General features: G+C 38.7%; 5 protein-coding genes across 17 annotated transcripts in view; 3 read left to right on the top strand and 2 right to left on the bottom strand.

Annotated features, from left to right (window-relative positions):
- Positions 1–13,343, top strand: part of LOC126868180 (serine-rich adhesin for platelets) — a 60,440-nt gene extending 47,097 nt beyond the window's left edge. For both annotated transcript variants that reach the window (XM_050623385.1, XM_050623384.1), the window contains 5 exons: positions 6,381–7,016; positions 7,832–8,781; positions 9,143–11,612; positions 11,921–12,076; positions 12,148–13,343. In XM_050623385.1, the coding sequence (XP_050479342.1) occupies positions 6,381–7,016; positions 7,832–8,781; positions 9,143–11,612; positions 11,921–12,076; positions 12,148–12,317 (4,382 nt within the window). In that variant the 3' untranslated portion in view covers positions 12,318–13,343. The remainder of the gene's footprint in view (positions 1–6,380; positions 7,017–7,831; positions 8,782–9,142; positions 11,613–11,920; positions 12,077–12,147) is intronic.
- LOC126868194 (mucosa-associated lymphoid tissue lymphoma translocation protein 1-like) lies at positions 1,952–19,752 on the bottom strand. 4 transcript variants are annotated; one of them, XR_007690548.1, is made up of 11 exons: positions 18,971–19,752; positions 18,726–18,889; positions 18,463–18,649; positions 18,120–18,384; positions 17,958–18,050; positions 17,661–17,886; positions 17,412–17,595; positions 17,120–17,334; positions 16,921–17,019; positions 2,781–4,793; positions 1,952–2,703 (listed from the first exon to the last, which is right to left on the bottom strand). XR_007690548.1 is itself a non-coding variant. In XM_050623420.1 (11 exons), exons 1-11 carry the CDS (start codon positions 19,105–19,107, stop codon positions 16,356–16,358), a joined length of 1,971 nt encoding a protein of 656 aa, XP_050479377.1. In that variant the 5' UTR covers positions 19,108–19,752; the 3' UTR covers positions 16,160–16,355. The 4 variants fall into 4 exon arrangements, 3 of the variants coding, with proteins under 3 accessions (XP_050479377.1, XP_050479378.1, XP_050479379.1); XM_050623420.1 differs by lacking the exons at positions 1,952–2,703; positions 2,781–4,793 and adding exons at positions 16,160–16,487; positions 16,569–16,837; XM_050623421.1 differs by lacking the exons at positions 1,952–2,703; positions 2,781–4,793 and adding exons at positions 16,160–16,474; positions 16,569–16,837.
- Positions 13,262–14,609, bottom strand: LOC126868208 (probable 39S ribosomal protein L24, mitochondrial). Its single transcript, XM_050623464.1, has 5 exons — positions 14,356–14,609; positions 14,081–14,269; positions 13,822–14,024; positions 13,559–13,745; positions 13,262–13,486 (listed from the first exon to the last, which is right to left on the bottom strand). Exons 1-5 carry the CDS (start codon positions 14,449–14,451, stop codon positions 13,400–13,402), a joined length of 762 nt encoding a protein of 253 aa, XP_050479421.1. The 5' UTR covers positions 14,452–14,609; the 3' UTR covers positions 13,262–13,399.
- LOC126868210 (uncharacterized) lies at positions 14,963–16,315 on the top strand. Its single transcript, XM_050623466.1, has 3 exons — positions 14,963–15,483; positions 15,692–15,884; positions 15,952–16,315. The coding sequence occupies exons 1-3, from the start codon at positions 15,169–15,171 to the stop codon at positions 16,116–16,118; spliced, it is 675 nt and encodes a 224-aa protein (XP_050479423.1). The 5' UTR covers positions 14,963–15,168; the 3' UTR covers positions 16,119–16,315.
- A 157-nt stretch (positions 19,753–19,909) lies between the features above and the next one.
- LOC126868196 (CREB-regulated transcription coactivator 1-like) overlaps positions 19,910–21,969 on the top strand; it is a 62,169-nt gene continuing 60,109 nt past the window's right edge. For 6 of the 9 annotated variants that reach the window (XM_050623428.1, XM_050623426.1, XM_050623432.1 and 3 more), the window contains exon 1: positions 19,910–20,202. In XM_050623428.1, coding sequence (XP_050479385.1) covers positions 20,089–20,202 — 114 coding nt within the window. In that variant the 5' untranslated portion in view covers positions 19,910–20,088. Of the gene's footprint in view, positions 20,217–20,490; positions 20,636–21,969 lie in introns of those variants that run through there. The other 3 variants (XM_050623429.1, XM_050623431.1, XM_050623430.1) reach the window with 3 other exon arrangements.

The following is a 21,969-nucleotide window of genomic DNA, read 5'->3' as shown; positions in this document are numbered from 1 at the left end:
CGAGCTCTTTAATTTTACTCGTCGTTAAATATTACACCGTTAATTCTCCGCAAATTCTCCGTAAATCGGTCCCACGCCAACAGGTTAGCGGAGTCTCCGTTAAGATGGTGACCAACTCCGTCATTGCAACACGATCAACAGTGTATCCTCTGTCGTATCTCGTATCGAAAATTCGATCCATAAATATTACTTCGAAAGCCAATTATAGCTATCTCACGATCTCGCAGATAAGTGCGCGGGTTAAAATATCGATCCGACGATATTAAGTGGACGCAATAACGGAATGGTTAGTGCTTCCTGTTCGTGTGCTACGGCACGCACCACCTGGTCGCATCGAGCTTTCCAAAGCCGCGTAAAACTCGCCCGATTCAACTCATACGCTTCGCACGGTTGACACGTTCTGGCAAGATTAATCAGCACGGAACGTATTCGTCGATATTTCACGTCACACCGCGATTAATAGTTCTTAACCTTGGCGTGACTCTGCTTTTTCTCTCACCTGGGCTCCCTGGCGTAACTCATTCCAGTGGGAACCGCGCGTTCTGCTCTTGGAGCGGTACAAACGTAGAATCTGTTCCGTAAGTAGCTCAACCGTAAACAACGTTATGTCGTACGATTTAATAGCTCGAAGCTTGCATTTGTTCCGATTCGAACGTCAAAAATTTGTTACATAATTTCTTTGTGAAATTATCCTTTTAGATGCGTAACGTTATAATATCGTATTTTATGTTTCTTCGTGAGAAACGTAACGTAAAAAGCGTGAGTGAAATCTCGTTAATTTCGGAAGACGTAATTCATGATTAATGTAAAAATATGATAAACGCGAGGTTTATTATCTTTTTAACGCGAGATTGTTTAACCTGTTTAATTTCTGATCTGACAACGATATTCTACTTGTTTATTTCTCTACTCGTATGAAATTCAGATACGCATGTTTTTGCCGATTAATCGTGTCCGTGCGACACATCAGCTTAACTCTGTTGTTCCGTTTCTTCGTCACATTCGTATCCGTTTCAGACACCTTTCCTTTTCCTAACATCGGAACAAATATCGATACTTTATTCTTGTTGGAACGTGTCGGATCGGCAAACAGCATCAAATCCAATACACAAAATTAACAAATAGTAAACTACATACACATATCGAGAAGCAAATATTTATATCTGTATTTTAATCTTATCTATCGAAATCTAACTTTCATCTCGGCTCACGTAAACTCAACCGAGCCAAACTTCAACGAGTCGACCGTCGTCAGGTTCTCTTCTCCATTTCTCAACCTCTAACATTCCCATCAACTTCGAACTTCTCCAGCCGTTCCACCAAACTAACCGTAATAAAACCGCCTCTAGCATACTTATTCCAGAACAAGCTGGTTTTCCATTTAGCCAGGTAGATCCAAGATAAGTTCACCGAGAAGATATTTCGTAATTTGAATCTAGGTACACCGATCTCGGATCGAGGACCGAAAACGTGGCCGCGACACGTCGCAGCGGCCACCGCTTTATCCCTTCTCCCACGAGCGCATAACGCTTGATGTCGGTGCTAACCACGGAAGCTGGCCTCGACGAGCAATGTCGTCCAGTCTTACGAGAGCCTTCTTACTAGTAAGAACGAGTCGTCGTCCAAGTGTCCCTTTCACCCCTTGCTTCAAGTTAGCCTTTCTTTTTCTTCGAATCGGTTCACCAGGGTCGCTCAAGCGTCTGACCCGTGTTTCTGACCCCTGACGCTCTCTCGAGTTAGCTTTTCGATCGAATTTACGAACGTTTAGTGGACGGTGCTTAGTCGGCTTGAGGGAAATCGAAGAAGCTCGCGTCGAATGAGTTTGTTAAGAAGCAAGAATATTCGGTGCAAGAAGTTATGTCATCCGCGGAGAAGCCTGACATTGGAAGCTTCCTGGCGGAAGCCCGGTTCTCGGACGGAGTCGAGGTCAGTACTTGCCATAACTACGTAGAATTGAAACTGTCGGAAGCCAGGTTCGATCGGTGACGCGCGGACAGAGGGATGTGACCACTTTATGGATGTTCCTTCTGTCAACGAGCAGAGCGAACAAAACGTTACCACTTTAGATACACGTGTTCTCTTCTTCAGCGATAGAGTAGAATGAAACGTCCTCGTGATCGCTTTAAAATTACCTTTCAAGAGTTTCAGATTGAACAGGGATATAACTTTGAAACTCTTTCACAGAGAAGATACGCGGAAGATTATACAGAAGTACTGGCCAATGCACGAGTGTGAAATAGACGAATTAACGACCAGCGATCAAAAGCATCGCTTGTTATAAGAGCGATCTTGTCACTTTGTAGAATCGACTGTATCAAATGTACGTTGTATACAATTTAACGTACAGTGTCCGACGAAGGCATTCGAACATTTGCTAAAGAGATTTTTTACCAAGATCAATGTGTATGCTGTATCTTAATTTTTCACTAAGCGTGTGTTTCCAATAAATAGGTCTTATTTTTAATATTTAGTATAAACTTGTGATTTCAAATTTGAAGCATCTAATCACGACGATCGTGCCTCTTATATCATTATAGCGCTAATGAAATTGCAAGAAGTTACGTATAACACACGCAATGTATTTACGAAAGTTTTCTACGGCGAGAGTTGAAATACTTTCGTGGACCACCGTAACTTCGATCTATTCCCGTATCTCCATGTGGAACCGGTCTCACGATTCGCAAACATCGTCGCCCAACTACGCTGAAAGCGCAGACGTGACTGATTAAAATTCCCGGTCAAACACCAGCGGATGAAACTAATCGGTTAGACGTGCCTACCAGAAAGACGTTGCTCGATACAGCGCGTATGTGTCCCAGCGATCGCACCATATTTGTACCGATATCGAGGATACCGAGCTGCGGTGTCCGTCCGTTGCACGTAAACGCAGATCTGGTCGCAGTTCCCGTCGACAAGTGTCTGTTGCTCGCAGAATGCTGGAATGCGAAACTCGCGGAGTCGAATTAAAACGTCACCGACCTGTACCGAACTTTACGGAAACATCGTATCCAACGGATTCACCCATTTGCAGAATTCCGTTCCTATTCTCGTAAAAATAAAAATTTGATCGTCGCATACGCGTATAGGTGCGGTAAGAATCGAAATTAGCGGAGTTTCCGTCAAACCGCGAATTTTTATGCGAATTCATACTTTTGACAATGTAATTCAAAAAGTAAAACCTCGGTAGAAAGTTGTTTCACTTTCCAAGAATCGTAGAAAGCGCTAAGCTTTGCATATTTTATACATCTTTTCGTATTATGCGCATTCTGCGCGATTTTGTACTTTCAAATTTCTCGTAAATGTGCAAACATCCACAGTCTAATGATCGAAATACCGGCTGACAGGAATAGGAAACTCGTAGGTGCAGTTCGTCCGTGAATTACATAATGTGCCGGCTCCACGCTTTCTGCCAGTCAATGGAATTTCCGATGGCACGTGGTGCACATCGTATCGCGATATCGAGGAACAGTGCGCCGGTTGCAGGTGTATCGGCGATCGGTACCATCGTACGGCAACCAGCCAAGAATGTTAATCAGAAGTTAGCGGGAAATGTGGCACGCGAGCACGATTTAACCGCGAAACGCAGGCTTTTCATCCTGAGTCTTTGATTCTTTGCCATATCAATTTCCTATGTTAACGAGCTTCCTTCGAGTTTTACCTACAGATAACACTTTTACACCACGAAGATTATGTACCGTGTTAAGCAAAATACTATTATCTCGTTAATAGCAAACAAGTATCGTTACATAGACATAGAAAGTTTCACATTCTGTTGGAATAAAATAAAAAACCGATACATGAGATAAATTTTTCTCTGACAAGATAACAACTGATTCGTGTTTTAAAGATTTTTCTGTTTGTTTGAAAATTTTTGATACAGCTCGATATAACAGCATATTCCCGGTATTTCCACTATCGATAGAGGATAACAATTTTCTAAAGCCAAGTTCCATCGGAACTATTATCTAAAAATCATGCTACCGTTATGTGTACATACGAGTTGTATTTTGTTTATATAGTATTACTCATTGCTACGTCATACTGTAAATTGGTGTTGCGAGTTGCTGACTAATATATCGTACGAAGTCTACGTTCGCAAGTTACATATAATAGGAAAGTATATCTGTTCGCATGGTGAAAAATTTTCACCCAGTATTCCAGTGAAACGCGAAAACGTGCACGGAGGCGGTACCTTTGGCACAAATGGTATTTGGAAATATTTATTCTGACAATATTCTCGGCGATTCCGAGCGACCAAGCGTGACACGCCCGTGCGTCGAACGCTCGAGCGCAGATAACGCGATCGTACGCGGTTTATCAGTGGGTGCGCGTGTTAGAATGTAGAAATCCTTGGATTTGAGCAATCCGGTCGGCTGCGAGGAAACCGCGGATCTGCTCCGGATACGTCCTTTGCACGCGATTCCCTCGTCGAGTACCGGTCAGCTATGTAAACCGACGGCAAACGATCGCCGCTGCGCGTGAAAGTAACGCGCGATTGCGTAAACCGCTAAAATAACCAGGACACTTTTGGCTTCCTTTGCGGATCCTCCGATATTTTGTCCTTGACTTTCGAGGTCCCACCAAATTTGGATTGGACAGTTCGCGAAATGCAACGTGATGTGAAGTTATATTTTGAGACAGTGACGTAAAAAACTTGAATTTCCTCAACTTCTCAACTTAATCTTCTGTGTTCTTTGAATTCTCTTCGATCGAATCATATTTTTGATCATTCGCGAATTTGTGTAGTTCGAAGAAAAGATGAAATAATCCTTGTAGATGTACGCGACGTTTGTCTCTCTTATACTGCAGACTTTCTTACGACGTTAAATATCTTTCTATCTGCCGAAACCGAATTTCGATATAAAAATTCAACGTCCATGCAACCCACATGTGGAAATTTAGGAGCCGTGGCAAGGTCAACCTAGCGTGTAGTTTCCAAGATTTTATGGTCGTTTTTATGGTAGTTTCGAGGAATTTTAATAAACCACTTTGACGTTACTTTCTACACGCCTGAAATTCGAGGGGAAATTTAAAAAATACGTTTTTCTAAGCTATCGTCGTTATACCTTTCGAGGACTCGAACTCTAACGGTTCAAAGTTTAACTGCGAAGAATCTCAATGCTTACACCTCGATCCGCAAATCGAGCTTTCGAAGCTTATTTTAACAACGCTATTCCGAAACACGATATCACCTCTCTATCCGATACTTTGGTATTAGAAAAGCTATATGAATACACGATCACGTGGTAATAAAATTGCTTGTTTCTCCTGATCCTGGTATCAGCGACCTTCGAAGCAGAAACGCCGAACAACTTAAAAATCTAAAGACGGGTGAACGCAAATCATAAGAGCGCATAGAGATAGACCCACGCCTGGCTATACAGGAATATCTCAATTGCGTAGATTAAAATTCCTACCGGAGTATGCTCGCTCCAGAGAGCCGATAAACGGGAAATGGATGTTTGAAAAAATATTCACCGGTCGGTTTTGCCTAGACCAAACCTTTTCCAACGTTATCGCGACTGGTAGCTAGATTTTATTAGACGTTTCTCTCCTTCCCCGCCTCTGCAATCTGGAATCTCGTGCATTTGGAACGCACGAACGGATCAACGTTCGCGAGATCGCGGGAGCAACGACGCGTGTGGATCGAAAGAGCGACGCGCGTTGCGGAATCGATCCCCTCGTCGAGCGCACGAGAACGTGAACAGTTGGGCTCCGGTAACGCGAGCTACTACGCGCGAATTCCGAATTCGCGCAGAACCAATGGAAATACAACCCTTGTTGCTTTATTTACGGCCCATTTTCCAGCGAACCCATCTTCGTCGAAGAATTCTTAGATTGATGGAAAATAACGAATTACACGCGCACGCAAATACCTAACGTTTAAATCGTAATGAGGCTTAATGAGGCAATTACGTTGCGCAATTTGTAATAGAAGTAAATGCGACGTTAAGGATTGCGCGTGAGTCGAACGCGCGTCCAGAGATTCGTAGTTTCGTTCGATGTCCGCGGCTGCGATTAACGCAATGCGAGTCTTCCGATCGCAAATTGCAGTCTTCGGAATACGGACGTTAACGTCGGTACGAAGTTTATCGTTGAAAGTGGCAGAGTTGGTTAAAGAAATGCAAGTTGGACGATAGCGTGAATCGTCTCCGGTAATAATTTATTAAAAAAAAAAAAATAAACCGACAAAACTTTTGCGCTCATCTGATAAAATACTTCCACGAAATATAAAAATCTTTACGAATCAACGAAATACCTATCGAACGCAAACCTTATCGAACACCACATAGATGAGAAACTTGCAACTTTGAAACGTTTCGCGAGCAGTGTAAAGAACGCTGACGATAACCAACACTCTGTGGCTTGTGTGATTTTAGAGACGGTAAATGGTAGGATGGACAACTGCGGAGGCGGTCAGCGCCTGCCCCCGGACGGGGACGAGTTTCCAGCAGCGTACCAAGAGTTCGGTGGCAACAGCCAGCAGTACCGTTTCGTGACGACGAGCACGGCGACGGCGAGGACGTCGACGATGATCGCGAACGGTCGACTCGTTTGCAATGAGAACGAATCCTTCATGAACAACGAAGGTTTCAAGTTGCTCGAGAACAACGTGGTCGCCGCAACTGGCATTATTTTAGCCGACAACAGGATCACCGGTTTGACCAATGTGGAGAACGTCTGCCAGGAGGTGAGCAAGATCGAACTGCCGAGCATCGAGATAAACGGCAAGATGAGCGTCGAGAACGTTTGTCAAGATACGAGCAACGTACTGGCTCGCGAGGTCCGCGTACTCGAAGACTCGAAGCCGTACATCGCTGATGACTTCGTTAAAAAGGCTGCGTCCGTGACCAACTACTCCAGCTACGGGAATCAAGGTGACGCTAACATTCTGGTGTCGGAGAAGAAGATCGAAATCACGGGTTACTATCACAAAGACGTGGCCGTTATCGAAGAGGCGCAGGACCATACCGAGAAGGATACCTTGGACACGCCTCCGCCATTGCCGCTCACCGGTAAACTTTCCTTCCGTGTTTTGTCAGTGTATATATATATATATAGAATTGGATTATATATAGAAGCTGGTTTTTAGATATTAAATACGCAGACCACAAGGAAAGAACAAGTTCTATGTTACAATACTAAAACTTTTCTTTCGAATCGATCGTCGAATTAAAGACATTCTGCATTTTTCACCTTGTCGAATATTTGAAAAATATCGCTTGTCGTAATATATCGTTACTTGTTTGCAAAATTTCATCGACGTATCGCCTATTTTGTGGCAGACTCGTGTTACCGAATCTAAAAAATTGTTAACCTTTGGAATATTTTAACTATCGACTGCCATCGGGATCAACAAATATGGACTTGCGAGGAGACATATAATCGATATAATTAGAGTTTGTGCAAAGGAGTTTTATAGATTCTTTATCTGCGATTTTTTCATTCGCGTCATAGTTCATGTTCGAATAAATAGATTCTGCTGGTTCAAGCAATTCATTTGACCGGGTACTAACGAAGATTTAATTCAAGTAAATAAAGTTTCTATAAAGTAAATTCCACTGTATTAAGAATTATACGCTAGGAGTCTGCTTATTTCATTCTATCTATAGGCTAAGTAGTCGATGTAAGCAGTTCATTTAACGAGAATTAGCCTAACGAAAGCCAAATCTCCGTACGTATTCTTCGAATCTCTCCTCACTTGCTATAGATACTCAACTGTGAACGTTCACATAATCCCTAATCACAGATTATCTATATGAATTCTTAGTATTCCATTGTTACTATCTTATCGCATTGCTAAGTATTCGGCATTTCTTTGGTCTTTCAGGTCCGCCCAAGTTAGAGACAATCTGTCCGCCTAAGATAGAGTCAATCTGCCCACCTAAGTCAGAAATTATTTGCTCGCCGTACACGAGAAACGCGATCTTAGAATCGACGCCACGAAAATTTTCATTGAACGGCGACCTTCGACGGCAGGACGACAAGTCTGAACGATCGGTTAGGGACAAGATCGCTATGTTTTCGTCGCAAAGTAGCCTGGATGGTCCTCTGTTCCCTAATTCGGTAGTGGCCGCTGCTGCAACGAACAACGTCAGAAGATTGTCCAAGTACAAGTCCACGGAAGACGTGTGCAGCGACGAGAAAAGCTCTGGTCAGAAGGAGAGGACATGCTTCTTCTCAGACAGAACGCAGAGTTCTTTCGATTTGACGGATTCGGGAAGAAACGTTAGTCAAGATCCTGGGAAGAAGTACAGACGATCGCCAAGTATAACGCAAAGTTCGCCAGTGACGTCGCCGACTATTTATACTTCCAAGGCGTTTCCGATCGTTCCACAAAAGCCTGTCACCTCGGCGACGACGCCATTGATCAGCTCGTTTGAAACATCTTCGGTGCCTAAATCACCGGCGAAGAATTATTCGTTGACGACTTCGAGTCAAAATGCTCCGAGTGTCGCGATAAAACCTGTGACATCAACTGCGTTGTCTCGTGCCACCAGTTTCTGTGCGTCGAGTCCGTACGGTCAAGATAGAACTTCCACGCCGAGTGAACTTCCCGCGTCGCCGCAAATTACTAGAACGAATTCGTTAGCATCTACGTTCAAAAGGCCCAATGAGGATATTAGGAGAACTAGTTGGAATCAGTTGATCGAGCAGAGGAAGAAGTCGATATCGAAACTGAGAGGACTGGTCATTCCTGAAAAAGAAACGATATCGATCGACGCGCCTATCGTTGATTTACCTGAAATCAAGTCGCGAGATTCGATACTGTTGCATCAGGTAAGTCTATTTTTACCGAACCTTAGAAGCTATCGTCGAAAGAAATCAAAATCCTGAAATTGCATCATCGCTTCGCCAAACCTGGCGTCTTTCCTCGAAAAATAGACTTTTAGGTTTTCGTTTGTTAACACTGACATGTAACAAAATTGAAACTTATTTCGATAAAAACGGTGGTACAAGCCACTCTACTAACAATATTCGTTCTTGGAAAAATTCTCCATTATAAACACACACAAGTTTTCAAAATACGCAACATCTCTCCTCGAATTTACCCTATTTACCGAAGATAAGTCTATCTCCATGGCAAATACCAAGCGATATTATATTCAGAACGAATCAGAACATTTCCCGTCCTTTACAGCTACCGAAAGCGAACATCCAGGACAAGTGGGGTTCTCAGAGTTCCTTGGCGAGCAACGCGAGCACGGCCAGCGTGCCCTTGAAGGCGACCACTTCCTTCAAGATGCCAGCTCCTCAGATACACTCCAAGTACTCGCCAGCCTTCAAAAGGAAGAGCCTCGCGGTATACGGCACTTCTTCCAGCAATTCCTCGATAAACAGCGCTACGAAAAGCCCGTCGACAACTACAACCACCTCTACACCGCCGCTCTCCGAACCTCCGAAAAGCTTAGAGAGCATCTGCAGTCCAACGCGAAGCGATTACAGCTTCGAATTCGCGTCTACAGCCAGTTCACCAGAGGGATTACGTAACAGGCCCAAAATGACGCAGAGAAAGACCAGGATGGATTACGACGACTCGGACAATGATTCGGCAGTTAGTAGCTCGCAGAGTAGCATTTCTCGAGGCTTCAGTCCACCGATGTCACCGGTTCCCTCGGAACGATCTACGGTTTCGTCAGAGAGATCCTACGTTTCTACGGAAGCCAACTATCCACGACGATCTCTCGTCATGGACAGCCCGACTAGAACTTACGCGAGAGAAACAAGCGCAGAATATCCTGCCAGATCCAATATCATAAGCGACAGAGCCTTCATCTCCGAGAGATCTTCGTCGAGCAGTAGCAGCTCCGGTCTTAGATCGCCAACGACAGATTCAAACTCCAGGAACTCTCAGATACCTCAGAGGCAATTGAAACGATCCAACAGTACTGACACCAATTGTAGCACATCTTCGACTCTCACTTCTGGATCTCAGGCGAGCGCCGAGTCTCTGTCCAGAAGAGTACTCAAACCGCAGAGCGTAGAAGCTATCAATCGCAAGAATATTCTGGCTAGCGCTAGGTGTAGGAGCGGCAGGGATCTCAATGGATCCCCGTTGATTCAGAGGAAGTTTTCTGACGATGAATGTCGATCGACGATCACCGAGAACGGTGAGAACAGCTATCAGAAAAATCGTGTCAAGGATACAGTTTCAGGTACACAGGATGTGAAGATCGCTTATATAGAGGTAACAGACTCGTTTGGAGAGGATGATTCTTTCGAGAAGGATAGCGAAGAGTCGAAGCTGCCTTCGAAGAGGAACGTAACGTCCTCGACCGTGAGGCAGTCGAAGTTCGAGATAATAGAACCTTCGAATGATTTGAAAATGTGGGTTCGTACAGAGGCGAAAGCTTTGGTTAAATCGCCCGAAGAGAAAATGGCTAATAAAACAGAAAAGAAATCTGACGTCGATATTAGCGCCGTAGATAACGGTTTGAAGAACAATAAGTCTGCCATAATCGAGGAACAACAATTCAACTCGGTCGATCTGTCGTCGACCAATAGACGAAAACAAGGGAACGAAAACGAATCTGGACTGCTGCAAGTATCGAAACAGCGATCTCCTCCTAGCATACCTCCGAAGAAACCTGCCGAAGATCAGAACGATCTTCTGACGATCCTGACGACGAAGAGTAGATCTAGGTCGGCGATACACGTGGATGATGGAAGTTTTGGTCGATCGAAGAGTCAGATGAGCCTGGAAGATATTCTGAGCGCGAAAGCAGACACGAAACTGCGAGCTCAAAGTGGCGAAACGAGAACCGAAAGGAGCAGTACTCTCTCCTGCAACGTTCAGAACAGATCACAGTGGGAACCTAAGGACAATCGATACATCAGAAGAAGCTCGTCGATGTTAAGCGAGTACTGGAACGAGGATAAGCCATTCTCGAAGATGGGAACGTTGGGAAAGTCGAGAGTAACTGACAACAGCGGAGACGAAATGGCAGAAGCGGAAAAGTCGAAATCGTTGCTATCGAAAATACCAACGACGAGAAATCTTGGTCGAAGAAGCATCAGTGTGACGGACATGAAGAAGGCTCTGGAAGTGAATAGCCCCACCAGCCCGCAACAAACTACTGTAGCTACTCATAACCGATTTCCCAGTTTGGACAGCAGCGTGGACGGAAACGTGTCTCCGGTTGGAACCGATGTTGACACAGACAGATGCTGCAGCGAGCAGTTTGGAAGTATCAGTTCGTTGGCCAGTAGCACCAGCTTGATTTCGCAACAGGAATTAGCGCAGCTAGTGGAAGAGGCGAGTCTCGAAGAAGTTCGAGGTGCTCACGACGTGATCGTTGTCTTACTTCATAAGGAGAATCCAACCGGTAGCGTTGGAATCACTCTAGCCGGAGGGGCGGATTGTGAAATTAAAGAAATCACGATTCATCGAGTACTGGCACATTCTATCGCTGACAAGGATGGCCGTGTGCAGAGGGGAGATAGGATTCTAAGTATAAATGGCAGAGGCACGCAGGGTCTCACGCACAGAGAAAGCATAGCGGTGCTCAAGCAACCCAGATCGGAAGTTGTTTTAGTTGTTTCTCGAGCGAGGTCAGAGGAAGGGTGCAAATTGAAATCACGGACCGCGAGTGTCGAAACTATTATCGAAGGTAATTTTGATGAAATTGCACTATAGGTAATTAATACATTGCGGATTTTAAAGAACAGTTCATCGCACAAAGTACACCGCCGTAGAAAAAAACTGGATTTTAAAATTGCTTTTCTGTAAAAAGTTCCTCTATATTCGATGTACCTACGATGTAATATTTAATATGATAGACAAATTTCTGTATAAATCTTACTGTTTCAGTTGATAGAAATATTTATAAAAATACAAATTCGCATAAATATCCGCAGTCTAGCAATCTTAGGAGATACGTTTAATTCGTAATAACCAATAACGCTTTTTTTTTCAAAGGATTCGAGACAAACGACACCTCAGAGGACACTGCGTGGGGTCCGCCGTCAGTTGTAGCGGTTTACAAGGATGGAACTGGTTTGGGATTCAGTCTCGAAGGAGGTAGAGACAGCCCCCTTGGGGATAGACCGTTGCTGATCAAGAAAATATTTACCGGTATGTTTTCTATTATAGATTTGTCTCTTATATTTATAACTTTGAAATCTAATAAATATATTACGATATAGGAGGTGCTGCCGAAAAAACAGGTGCCTTGAAAGCAGGGGACCAGTTATTAGAAGTGAATGGATACGATGTGACACGTATGTCAAGAATCGAAGCGTGGTCCCTCATGAAGAAACTACATGACGGCGAAGTAAACCTCCTAGTCAGGCACCCTGCCACCAAATCGTCGTGAATGATAGTCAAATAAAAGTAATCGTTCCGAACGAATCATCATGACTGCATAAATGTAACGTTATTACAAAACAACAAATTTCGAATGTGAGAAACATAATGATTTCGTAGCAGGCAATTTTTGTGTTGAATTCGAAGGATACGATATGTACACCGTTTCGACGATCTCCTGATACATTCTCATGTTCGAAATCACAATGTATCGCGTACTTAGTTTGTCTTTTCGTATTCTCAAAAAATAACAAACATTTCGTTGGAATCTACTTACAATTAGGATTCACATATTGTGCTTATATGTACGTATATCGAGATAGCATTTTTAAGTAATTATTTGAAAAATCTCAGTCCACTAGGAGATTTCTTTTTTTAATGTCGTACCATCGAGTACGATGTGTGAAGTTTGTTTGCATACATTTCATTATTGTAAAGAAAGGAATGCTTTTCCCAATCTTACTATTAGTCTGCATTATAAGCTTAATCCAAGGAATAACGTGCATATAAATATGCATTCATTTTATGATTTTGTTTAATACAATGTTATGAAATAAATGAAGAAAAATGATTTGTAAATAAGAATAGCGTGCAAAAATTTGAAATGCAATTGTTCTAGAAATATGGCATATATAATATAAAAAAAAAGAAATGTTAATATAATGCATTACTAAAGTATTTAAATGTAGACTGACATTCGTTTCTAGGTCGCGTTTGTTAAAAATCATGCTGTGATATGTATGTGTGTTAATATGAAAGTAATAAGCATTAATAAAAGCGGCTTGTCCTTAACGAATTCTTTAATAAACGATAATTCTACAAAAAATATTTTACCTTAGAATATTTAGAAAAAAATATTTAATTCTTTGATTTTAGAAACATTTTCAACATGTTTCATGAAACAGGATATCGTAATCTAATTTTGTTTTCACAACACAATCAGAACTATAAAGGCATTTTTCAAACTGTATTATATTATATCTTTACTTTCAATCAAGTTTACAGTAACGAAATAAAGATTTAAAAACGTCTTAAAGCTCACTTTTATATATACAATAAAAAAAATTGATACGTTACATGTATTTAGAAAAATTAATACCAATAATATTTCTTTGGTACACGATCCTCTACAATTCCCATTTTATCCATAATATCCATTTCAAATGTCTTCAATTTTGCCTACAAATCAATGAAAATCAATAATACACTCCCCTACTGACATAATGTTATTAGATTGCAGGTTGTACATACTTCGAATGTTAATTCCTTTACGTCACTTTCAGTAGTATCTTTATGTTCTTCAACATACATATCTGGAGTTTTGTAATCTACAGTTTCTTGACTTGATACAGGTATGGGAATAATTCTGCCAGTTCTAAGAGACACTCTTACATATTCACCATCTTGTGTATATCTCCATTCTATTGCAGTCCGTTTCCTAAAATAAATTAAATGTTTAAAGCTATAAACAGCAAGCTATATATACATATTTCTCGATATTTTATTATACTTACAAATCTGAAGGATCTATTAATTGCACTTGAGTCGTAACTAATAATGGTTGTTCTACACGCAAGTAAATTCCAGGAAAACCTTTCTTTTTCCCCCGTATTATTACTTTTGTATTTAATCCATGAACAATAACCCAATTTCTCTCCTGTATAATATCATGTACTATTCCTTGTTTTCCCTTATCAGGACCAGTTAAGAGTTCCACCTAAAAAATAAAGTTTTAATATCAAAGCCTTTGATATAACACATATAGATACATACACGATCACCACGAAAGAAACTCCAATCTTTTATGGGTTCAACTGGTGACCAATCTCTACGTTTCATAACCCAATTCTCATATTGAAAATTTGTTGTCCATGGTCGATGGATAGAATAGTACAATTTCTTATTTGGTACTATTTTACGTTTAAGAAATTGTGGTTTGCCAGGTGGAGGTTTCCACAATACCTATACATATAAAATATTATTTTCTAATCTAAATACCATATAAATATAAGATACAGTAAATATTAACACAAAACAAATTCACATACACGTTCTGAGACACGGTCTATGTAGCGGTCTGGTAAATTCGCATATTTTTTCGACCATTCACCTAACTTTCCAAATAGAATAGTTGTGAGCCTCATTACTTGCAATTATATATTAAGTAGAAATTAAAAAATATTGACACTGTAAAATCTCTTATAATATAATCAAAATCTTAGTTTCCTACTATCTTAAACAAATCTAAATTACAATGTAAATAACCTTCGAGAATCTGCGATAAATAGAGCTGAACCTAACGGGCCAAAAATTTATATAAATGCGCACACGAGATGGCAAGCTGAATCACGTAAGCGCATACTTAAAGATGATCTCCCTTAACTATTGTGTTTCATGGGTATTAATTTATGGAATCTCAAAATTTAAATTCAACTAAGTCAATACCTTTTGTACATTTTGTATCATTATATGTTAGAATAAATAAACATTTGTATTTTCTTTTTCCTAGAGAATAGATAGAGAGTTTTATATATTCAAAATTTGTCCTAAATACATTTCTATTGAACATATTCTGAAGTGAATACAATTGTAAACGTAACTTTATTTCATGTTACCATTTATTTAGATTCTTCTAGCGCCATATTTAAAAGAAAAGATATTAACTTATATAAATGTATCATAAGTTATAAATTGTACATATATATGTAATACAAAGGTAAAAATTTACAAAGCGGAGTAATATTATAACGATACTCGTTAAATAGAGGATAATACCACATAACTGAATACGTTGCTAGTATTACATAGATTGTACAGAATAATAGGTTATATTTCATATATACGCAAAGTAGCAGAACAATATGCTATTCCGGTTGAAAAAATGTGTACTTCATATACAGATGCGACAATTCGTAATGTTTCACACGAATAATACAGCTCAATTAAAAATAAAAACGATTTACCATTGGAGAGAACCGAAATACTCAAATATAATAAATCCAAGTCTTAATGTACGTAGATTACTACACTCTGAAAATCAAAGCAGTTTGCCACCGTTAATGTTTGGATATCCTAAGCAATGGAATTTTTTTGAAACGGTGCAGCTTTATTTTATTTTGAATTCATCTATTGACCCAGAGTTTCGTATACAAGATTTTATGATAGGAGCTCATCAGGTATATATTTATTGAGGTGTCATATAAAAAAGCTAATACTGTGTAAAAAGAATACAACGTTGAATAAAATAAACAGTGCATTGAACTAATGCTTTAATTTTAATGCTAAAACTTTAATAATATGGATATATATTTCAATAGTACTTATATGTAATGTCGAATACAAAATTACATATTTAATAAAGCTGTAGCAAGGAATGTTTTCTAGGCGTTGATAGCAATATCTACGGCTTTAAATATGCGAGACTATGAAGCATTAAATGGTATGGTAAAAGAAAAAGCTATAAAAATACTAAGGCACAGAGTTGATCGCTTAACTCCAAGACAACGGGAGCTACTTCTTATTGATGATGAATCTCTTGTGTTTCTTCCTTATTTCATAAAATTAAGAAGGAATAAAGGTAAACTCATGCTATTATAATCATATTTTTGCTGTTATTTTTTTCACTTGATACAATTATGCTATAGATAACAATGATGCAGTCGTTCATATAGGAATACAGGGATTGTTTATGAAAGGATTTTTGGATATAGATTCATATGTGCATATTCATTATATATTTGAAAGGATGTATAAAAATGGAGTAGGAAGTGAATGGATTGTAAGGCTAGTAAGTCATACATCATTTTGGTAGATTTTACCATTATATAATTAAATAAAATTTGTATCCCAATATAAATTACTAGTTATACATTTTATAACAAATATTTTTATTTTTTTTTTTTTGTAAGTCACAGTGTGCATGTATATTGAGAGGAGAGAATTTTTTTTAATAGTTCTATAAATATGTAAATTATTTTAAACAGAATATATAAAGCTTTTTAAAATATATCCTCTATATTATGTTTAATTACTTGTATTGTATTTCTCTCTATGTTTCTTTTCTCAAATATTTACAAGTTTCAGTAGAGGGGGTATGTAATCTTTTATATGCAATACTGTAGCACCAATAGGGATACCATCTTTTGACACAGAAATCACCAATGGTCCCTGCAATAAAGATCTATATAAAGGTTACTGTAATCAAGTAATTATTAAATTGCTTCATATAAAAGTATTTTCATATTAAGTAGAAAGTAGATACCTCATTGATTTGGGGATTATGAATCCAACACTCTTTCTCGTGTTGATCTTGAAATAAATTATTTCGCTTTGCAGGAATAGAATTAAAAAAGTTAATTTCTACATTTGGTAAATCAAGTACTTTGATTCTTACTATATTTAAATATGGTTCCATAAATAGAGAAATTTTAACTCTACTGCACATCCTTGCTTGTTTAAACAGTACATTTATTGTCTGAGTTGAATATGATATAAGTTTACTTAAATAATTAATGATATCTGGACGTTTGTCTATAATATTTAAAATATATATTAAAACAATAGTTAAAAAACATTTCTATTTATGAATACATAATGAGTACAACTAAAGTTACTTTTATAAGTAGCATCAGTAAGACGAAATGGTTTTGTAACAGAGACAGCAAACATTGGAATTTGATTCCGTTCTTTCCCTTTAAAACAGCTATCAATTGCTGCAAATATTTGTTGTAACATATATACTTTGCAAATATGGAATATAGGATAAGTTTATGTGTGTATCCACGCATTATATGTGCTGTATTAACAACTTACATTTTCCTACTTCTTCAAATAATTTTGTAACAGTTATATCTTTATTAATATATTCGCTGAGATGTTCCATATATAAACCATATTTACAATTTAATTTCTCATAACTCGGTCGATGACTAGATGTAGAGTATGCTTGAATTAAATTTCTAAGATTCTTCTTGCTTTTATACACATTCACTGTTGGTACCTCATGGTATATCTCAGGATTAAATTCTCTAAAAATAAACATATGAGTTAAGTATAAAGATAAAGAATGAAAATGGAAAGAATGAAAAAAAGGTCAAAAAGTTACTTTGAAGGTAAAGTTTGACACATATCTAAAATAACAATTAATAGTTCAGGATCATTCTCAAGGAATGCAGACAATAGTTCACTTTCACATATTGCATCTTTTCTTAAATATGCTTCTGGAGCATCTGTTGCAAGCATATAACTTTCTTGCATTTTAAAACCATGTCCAGCAAAATAGAATAAGCCTATATAAACAGAAGAATAATTTAAGTAATAATATATTTTCTAATTTACACTTTTTACATCTTACCATACACTCCTTCAACTAAAGCTTTGCTAAATATTTTTATTGCATTTTTCATTTGAGTAATTGTCAAATTGAGGAGACAAATTACTTCAAATCCTATTTCTTTAAGAAGATTACCAATGCACGCAGCATCATTTTTAGATGTTAAAAGACATTCATGGTTCTCATACTCTTCATTCGCAATGACCAAAGCTATTTTTGCAACTGCTTTAAATTTTGGAAGATCCATCTATATGAAAATGTAATTAATAAATTAAGATATAATGATAAAATGTTAATGAAATCATTATCCATCTTTACCATTACACGAGTTCTTTGCGTATAAATTTCACTGATATCGTTATAAATATAACAATAATATTTTCCTTCATTCTTCAAACTAAATTGTTTTACCTAAAATCATACTTTAATAAAGCAGACATTATTAAATATTGTTAGAGAAATAACAGTAGTTTGCATTACATGCAAAATGTTAGATGTTTCTCCTTCTAGTTTAGTATTGTCATGGAACCATTGGTAACGTGGTTTGGAATAACTATTGGCTTTACAATGAATTGTAAAATTTTCACCTTCTTTAACTTCTAAAAGTGGCTGTGGTTGTTCTTCTATCACAACAGGTGTAGAAAAAATTTGTACAGTTATAGCCTTTGAAGTCAAAGTTGATATGAGAGTTCCATCATTTTTAATTTGAAATACCTTACATCTATATTCTCCTGCTTGAGAAGCACTTTGGAATAAATAAAATAAATGTTACAATGACATAATAACCAATAAAAGTATACAAACATTTTTCCTAAAAATGTACCTAACTATAATAAAATCAAGCACATCAGAAGTACAGTGCTGCAATTCATTATTATTATGGTACCATATGTAATTTGGTAATGGCATCCCAACAGCTTTACAGCATAGACGAAGACGATGTCCAAATGATACTTTCAAAATGCTAGTTTGAAATTCCTCTGTTGGATGCATAATAATGCTCAAAGGTTCTAAGAGCATTGGTATTCAGGAAATAGTAAGTTTGTAATTTTTCGAATAAATAGGTCACAATAAATATTATCATACCTGGATCAGATATAATTGAAAGAATGTTATAAAGCTTGCAGTCGCTTAATAAAGTATGTAAAATCTCTATAGTACACATTTTAATACTTAATTCAGAAAGCAGCTTTTGTCCAGGAGAATCGTTTGGATGTTTGATCTCGTTTAAAGATTGTATCCACAGAGTACTATACATAAAACGTATGCAATAGAATGATATATTTTAAATTATAATACCTTGTATTTTTTAAATACTATTGTTTTCTTACCATGGATATTGAAGCTCTTCAGCTACATGATTTGCTAATGTTATCCAAGCTGCGTCTTTATTCAATGCATTAACTATCTCATTATATACAGTTACTGGTAAACATTCAATATACGTGTCTTTATCAAAATGAGTCATTTTTATAAAATTTATATTTCATATATTTATTGTGAGAAAACGGTGAAAGTAAAACACTGTATCACATACACAATGACATTTTTACATTTTAAGGCATAAAATGTAAAAATAATAACCATAATTAAGTTAACATTTTAATATAATTTCAGTTTACAGTTTTCTTTTTACTCATGCAACAATTTTTATATATACAAGGAAAATGTAACATAATTGTAATCCATAATGATCTTCGCAAATATACAATCGATGATATCCTGTTCTCGATCGATACAGCAGAAGCGAAAAACAGTACAAAAATTATATATCAATTATACATGCGAAAAAAAATTATATTAGTTAAATTTCGTGTAAAGGAAATATACAAGGTATAACTAACTATAGAGAGAAATTTTTCATATACATAAAATAACCTTATATCGTTCAGTCTATAAATATTTATTCGTTTAAAATAACATAATAAGTACAAATAAATGTAAACAATACGTATATTTGTTAATACGCAAAGGGAGGAAACGCAAGAGCTAATGTAATATATTTCGAAACAAATAAAAAGTAAACAATCTTTCACTGATTTACGTTTATGAGCATGTGGTAATAAAACATGGATGTTAATCTGTTTTATCTACAGCGTAGTACATTGCAAGACCAAACGAAAGAGCGAGCTTTTTGGAACACCCCGGAAAAATGTCGTCAGTCTTTTATTGCGGGTACGATGGAATGGTGGGGGATCGGTGTGACCAATGAGCCCGCAAAAAGCGGCTCCTGCGCGATGCGCGTGGCGCGCTGCGCCGCATAATCTTGCGTATCAGTGATCGGCAGTGCCATCCAGAAGGCAGTAGGTTACGGGTTCTAACGTGGTGAAATTTAGGGAGCCCTTATTGGTGCGATCGGTGAAAAAGGAAAACGTGTGAGGGGGTAGAGGGTACACGATAGTAGGTGCACGATACTCGCGAGTGTCGGGAGATCTAGTGCCGAGCCATCATGGCGAATCCACGAAAGTTCAGTGACAAGATCGCGCTACACAAACAGAAGGAAGCGCAGGAAAGAGCGGCGTTCGAGGCGATCATGCGAGAAGTTTCGGATGTCACAAGCAGAGTAAGGAAATCCCAGTAGGTCCTTGCCATGGAGGGATATATCTTCATATTTTCCGTATACCTTCCTCGGTTCAGATGTTAGAACGTAAACAACGGGCATTCTCTCTCCTCGTTGCGCCGTGTGTCGACTCTGTGCGTGTGTGCGTGTATGTATGTCTCTATGTGCTCGTTTTGCTATACGATCGAGACGTGTGTATGAGTCTGTGACTAGCTTACTATCAGTACTTGTGTTAACGCGCACAGCTACACGCACTCGTCCGCTGGCCCTCTGTTTCTCTTTCCTATTCGTTATCGTAGTGTGTCGGACGGAAAATGTATGTGTCTCTTCGTTGGTCGCGTGTAAGAGTGTATGAATACGCGTATATGTAGAACGAGTATATACTCCGGTATACTATGCGAAACGTACTGTGCGCTTGTTTGCCACCATCCGTCCTGTAAGTTCTTAATAAATGCATACGTGTGCGATCGACAATCGTATCCATCCTGCTGACTTGTTCGAACAGACCATCGTATTTTCAAGAAAATCTTCGTTTCTTTTTCGAATCGATCACCCGTATGCATTCTAATTAAACGTTCGCGATTAGGAAAAGTCACTGTGTTTCTTCGTTTCTTCTTCGCTGAAAACTAGTTAGAACCGTCCACGGTAAACGATCATCGTGTTTGTGTTTCTATTTACGCGACATACTTTTATCCACGATCGATAGTGACCAAATGAACTGTTCTTCGTTTTACTAATAGTTTATCGTTCGTTCAGATACGCTCAATTTTCCTTCAAAGTCTATCGACTTTCAAACCATTCTCGTGAAACGAACGTATTAAGTCAATCGTATTCGTTGTTCTCAGGTACCGTCGCGACTTCGAAATTGTTAAAATCGTGTTCCGTAGAATCACGTGTTTCAGTTTGATTCAAGATAGAGTCTATGCAAAGTATGTTTTTGCTCTCTCGCAAGACAGGGAAACAAACCGTGTTTTGCTTGAATCTACGGTATCACTGTATAGATGCATCGCACAAGCGAATTATCGATGAACATATTTAGCCTACTCTAGTCGCGAAGGCAGGATCAATTTTTCGAATATGTTGAACGATCGGTCAACGACCTAATTTTTCGCACGCTGAAAACACCAATGAAAATCGCCCTCGTTAAGTATAACATTTCCGGTTCCGGGCACCGAAACAATCTATCGTCTCGCTCCTGCGCGAAATTGCTTTCCTTAACGTTCTCGCTTTTAAACGATAAAAGGACGATACCTTCTACAATGACAGAGTGTCATTAACGGAATTGCGTCCAGCCCATTATCAAAATCGAATCATCAGTGTTTACGAAAAATCAAACAGATAAGATTAAAATTTCATGGTCGTACGATCTTTTCGATCTTGTAAATTCCATTTTCCGTTAAAATTAATTATTAACTGTTAACTGTTGAACATGATAAGCGTAACGAGGTCAACATGTAAACGTTCGGTTTTCGAGAGTTCCTACGTGAATGTTACGAGTCGCTCCTAGGATTTCGCGAGACGATTTTCAACTTTCAACTGAGAAAGGTAAAAAAGTGGCTCGATTCACGACACACCGATCGCGTTTTTTCGACAGAGCGAGCGCAGCGCCTTCTGTCGTTGTTTCACGTGGAAACATTTGGTTCCGCGGGAATCGCGCGAAATTGGCGCGTTTTTCACTAGACGGGTACCGATAACCGTACAGCTATTACATAACGCTGGCATTGTACTAAATGCGGAAGCTGCGTTATACGTTAAAGTTCACCATTCGAT

This window comes from Bombus huntii, chromosome 8 (genome assembly GCF_024542735.1).
Source record: "Bombus huntii isolate Logan2020A chromosome 8, iyBomHunt1.1, whole genome shotgun sequence".
Taxonomy (NCBI): domain Eukaryota; kingdom Metazoa; phylum Arthropoda; class Insecta; order Hymenoptera; family Apidae; genus Bombus; species Bombus huntii.
The sequence above is the reverse complement of the archived record's forward strand: the minus strand, read 5'-3'. Positions and strand labels throughout refer to the sequence as shown.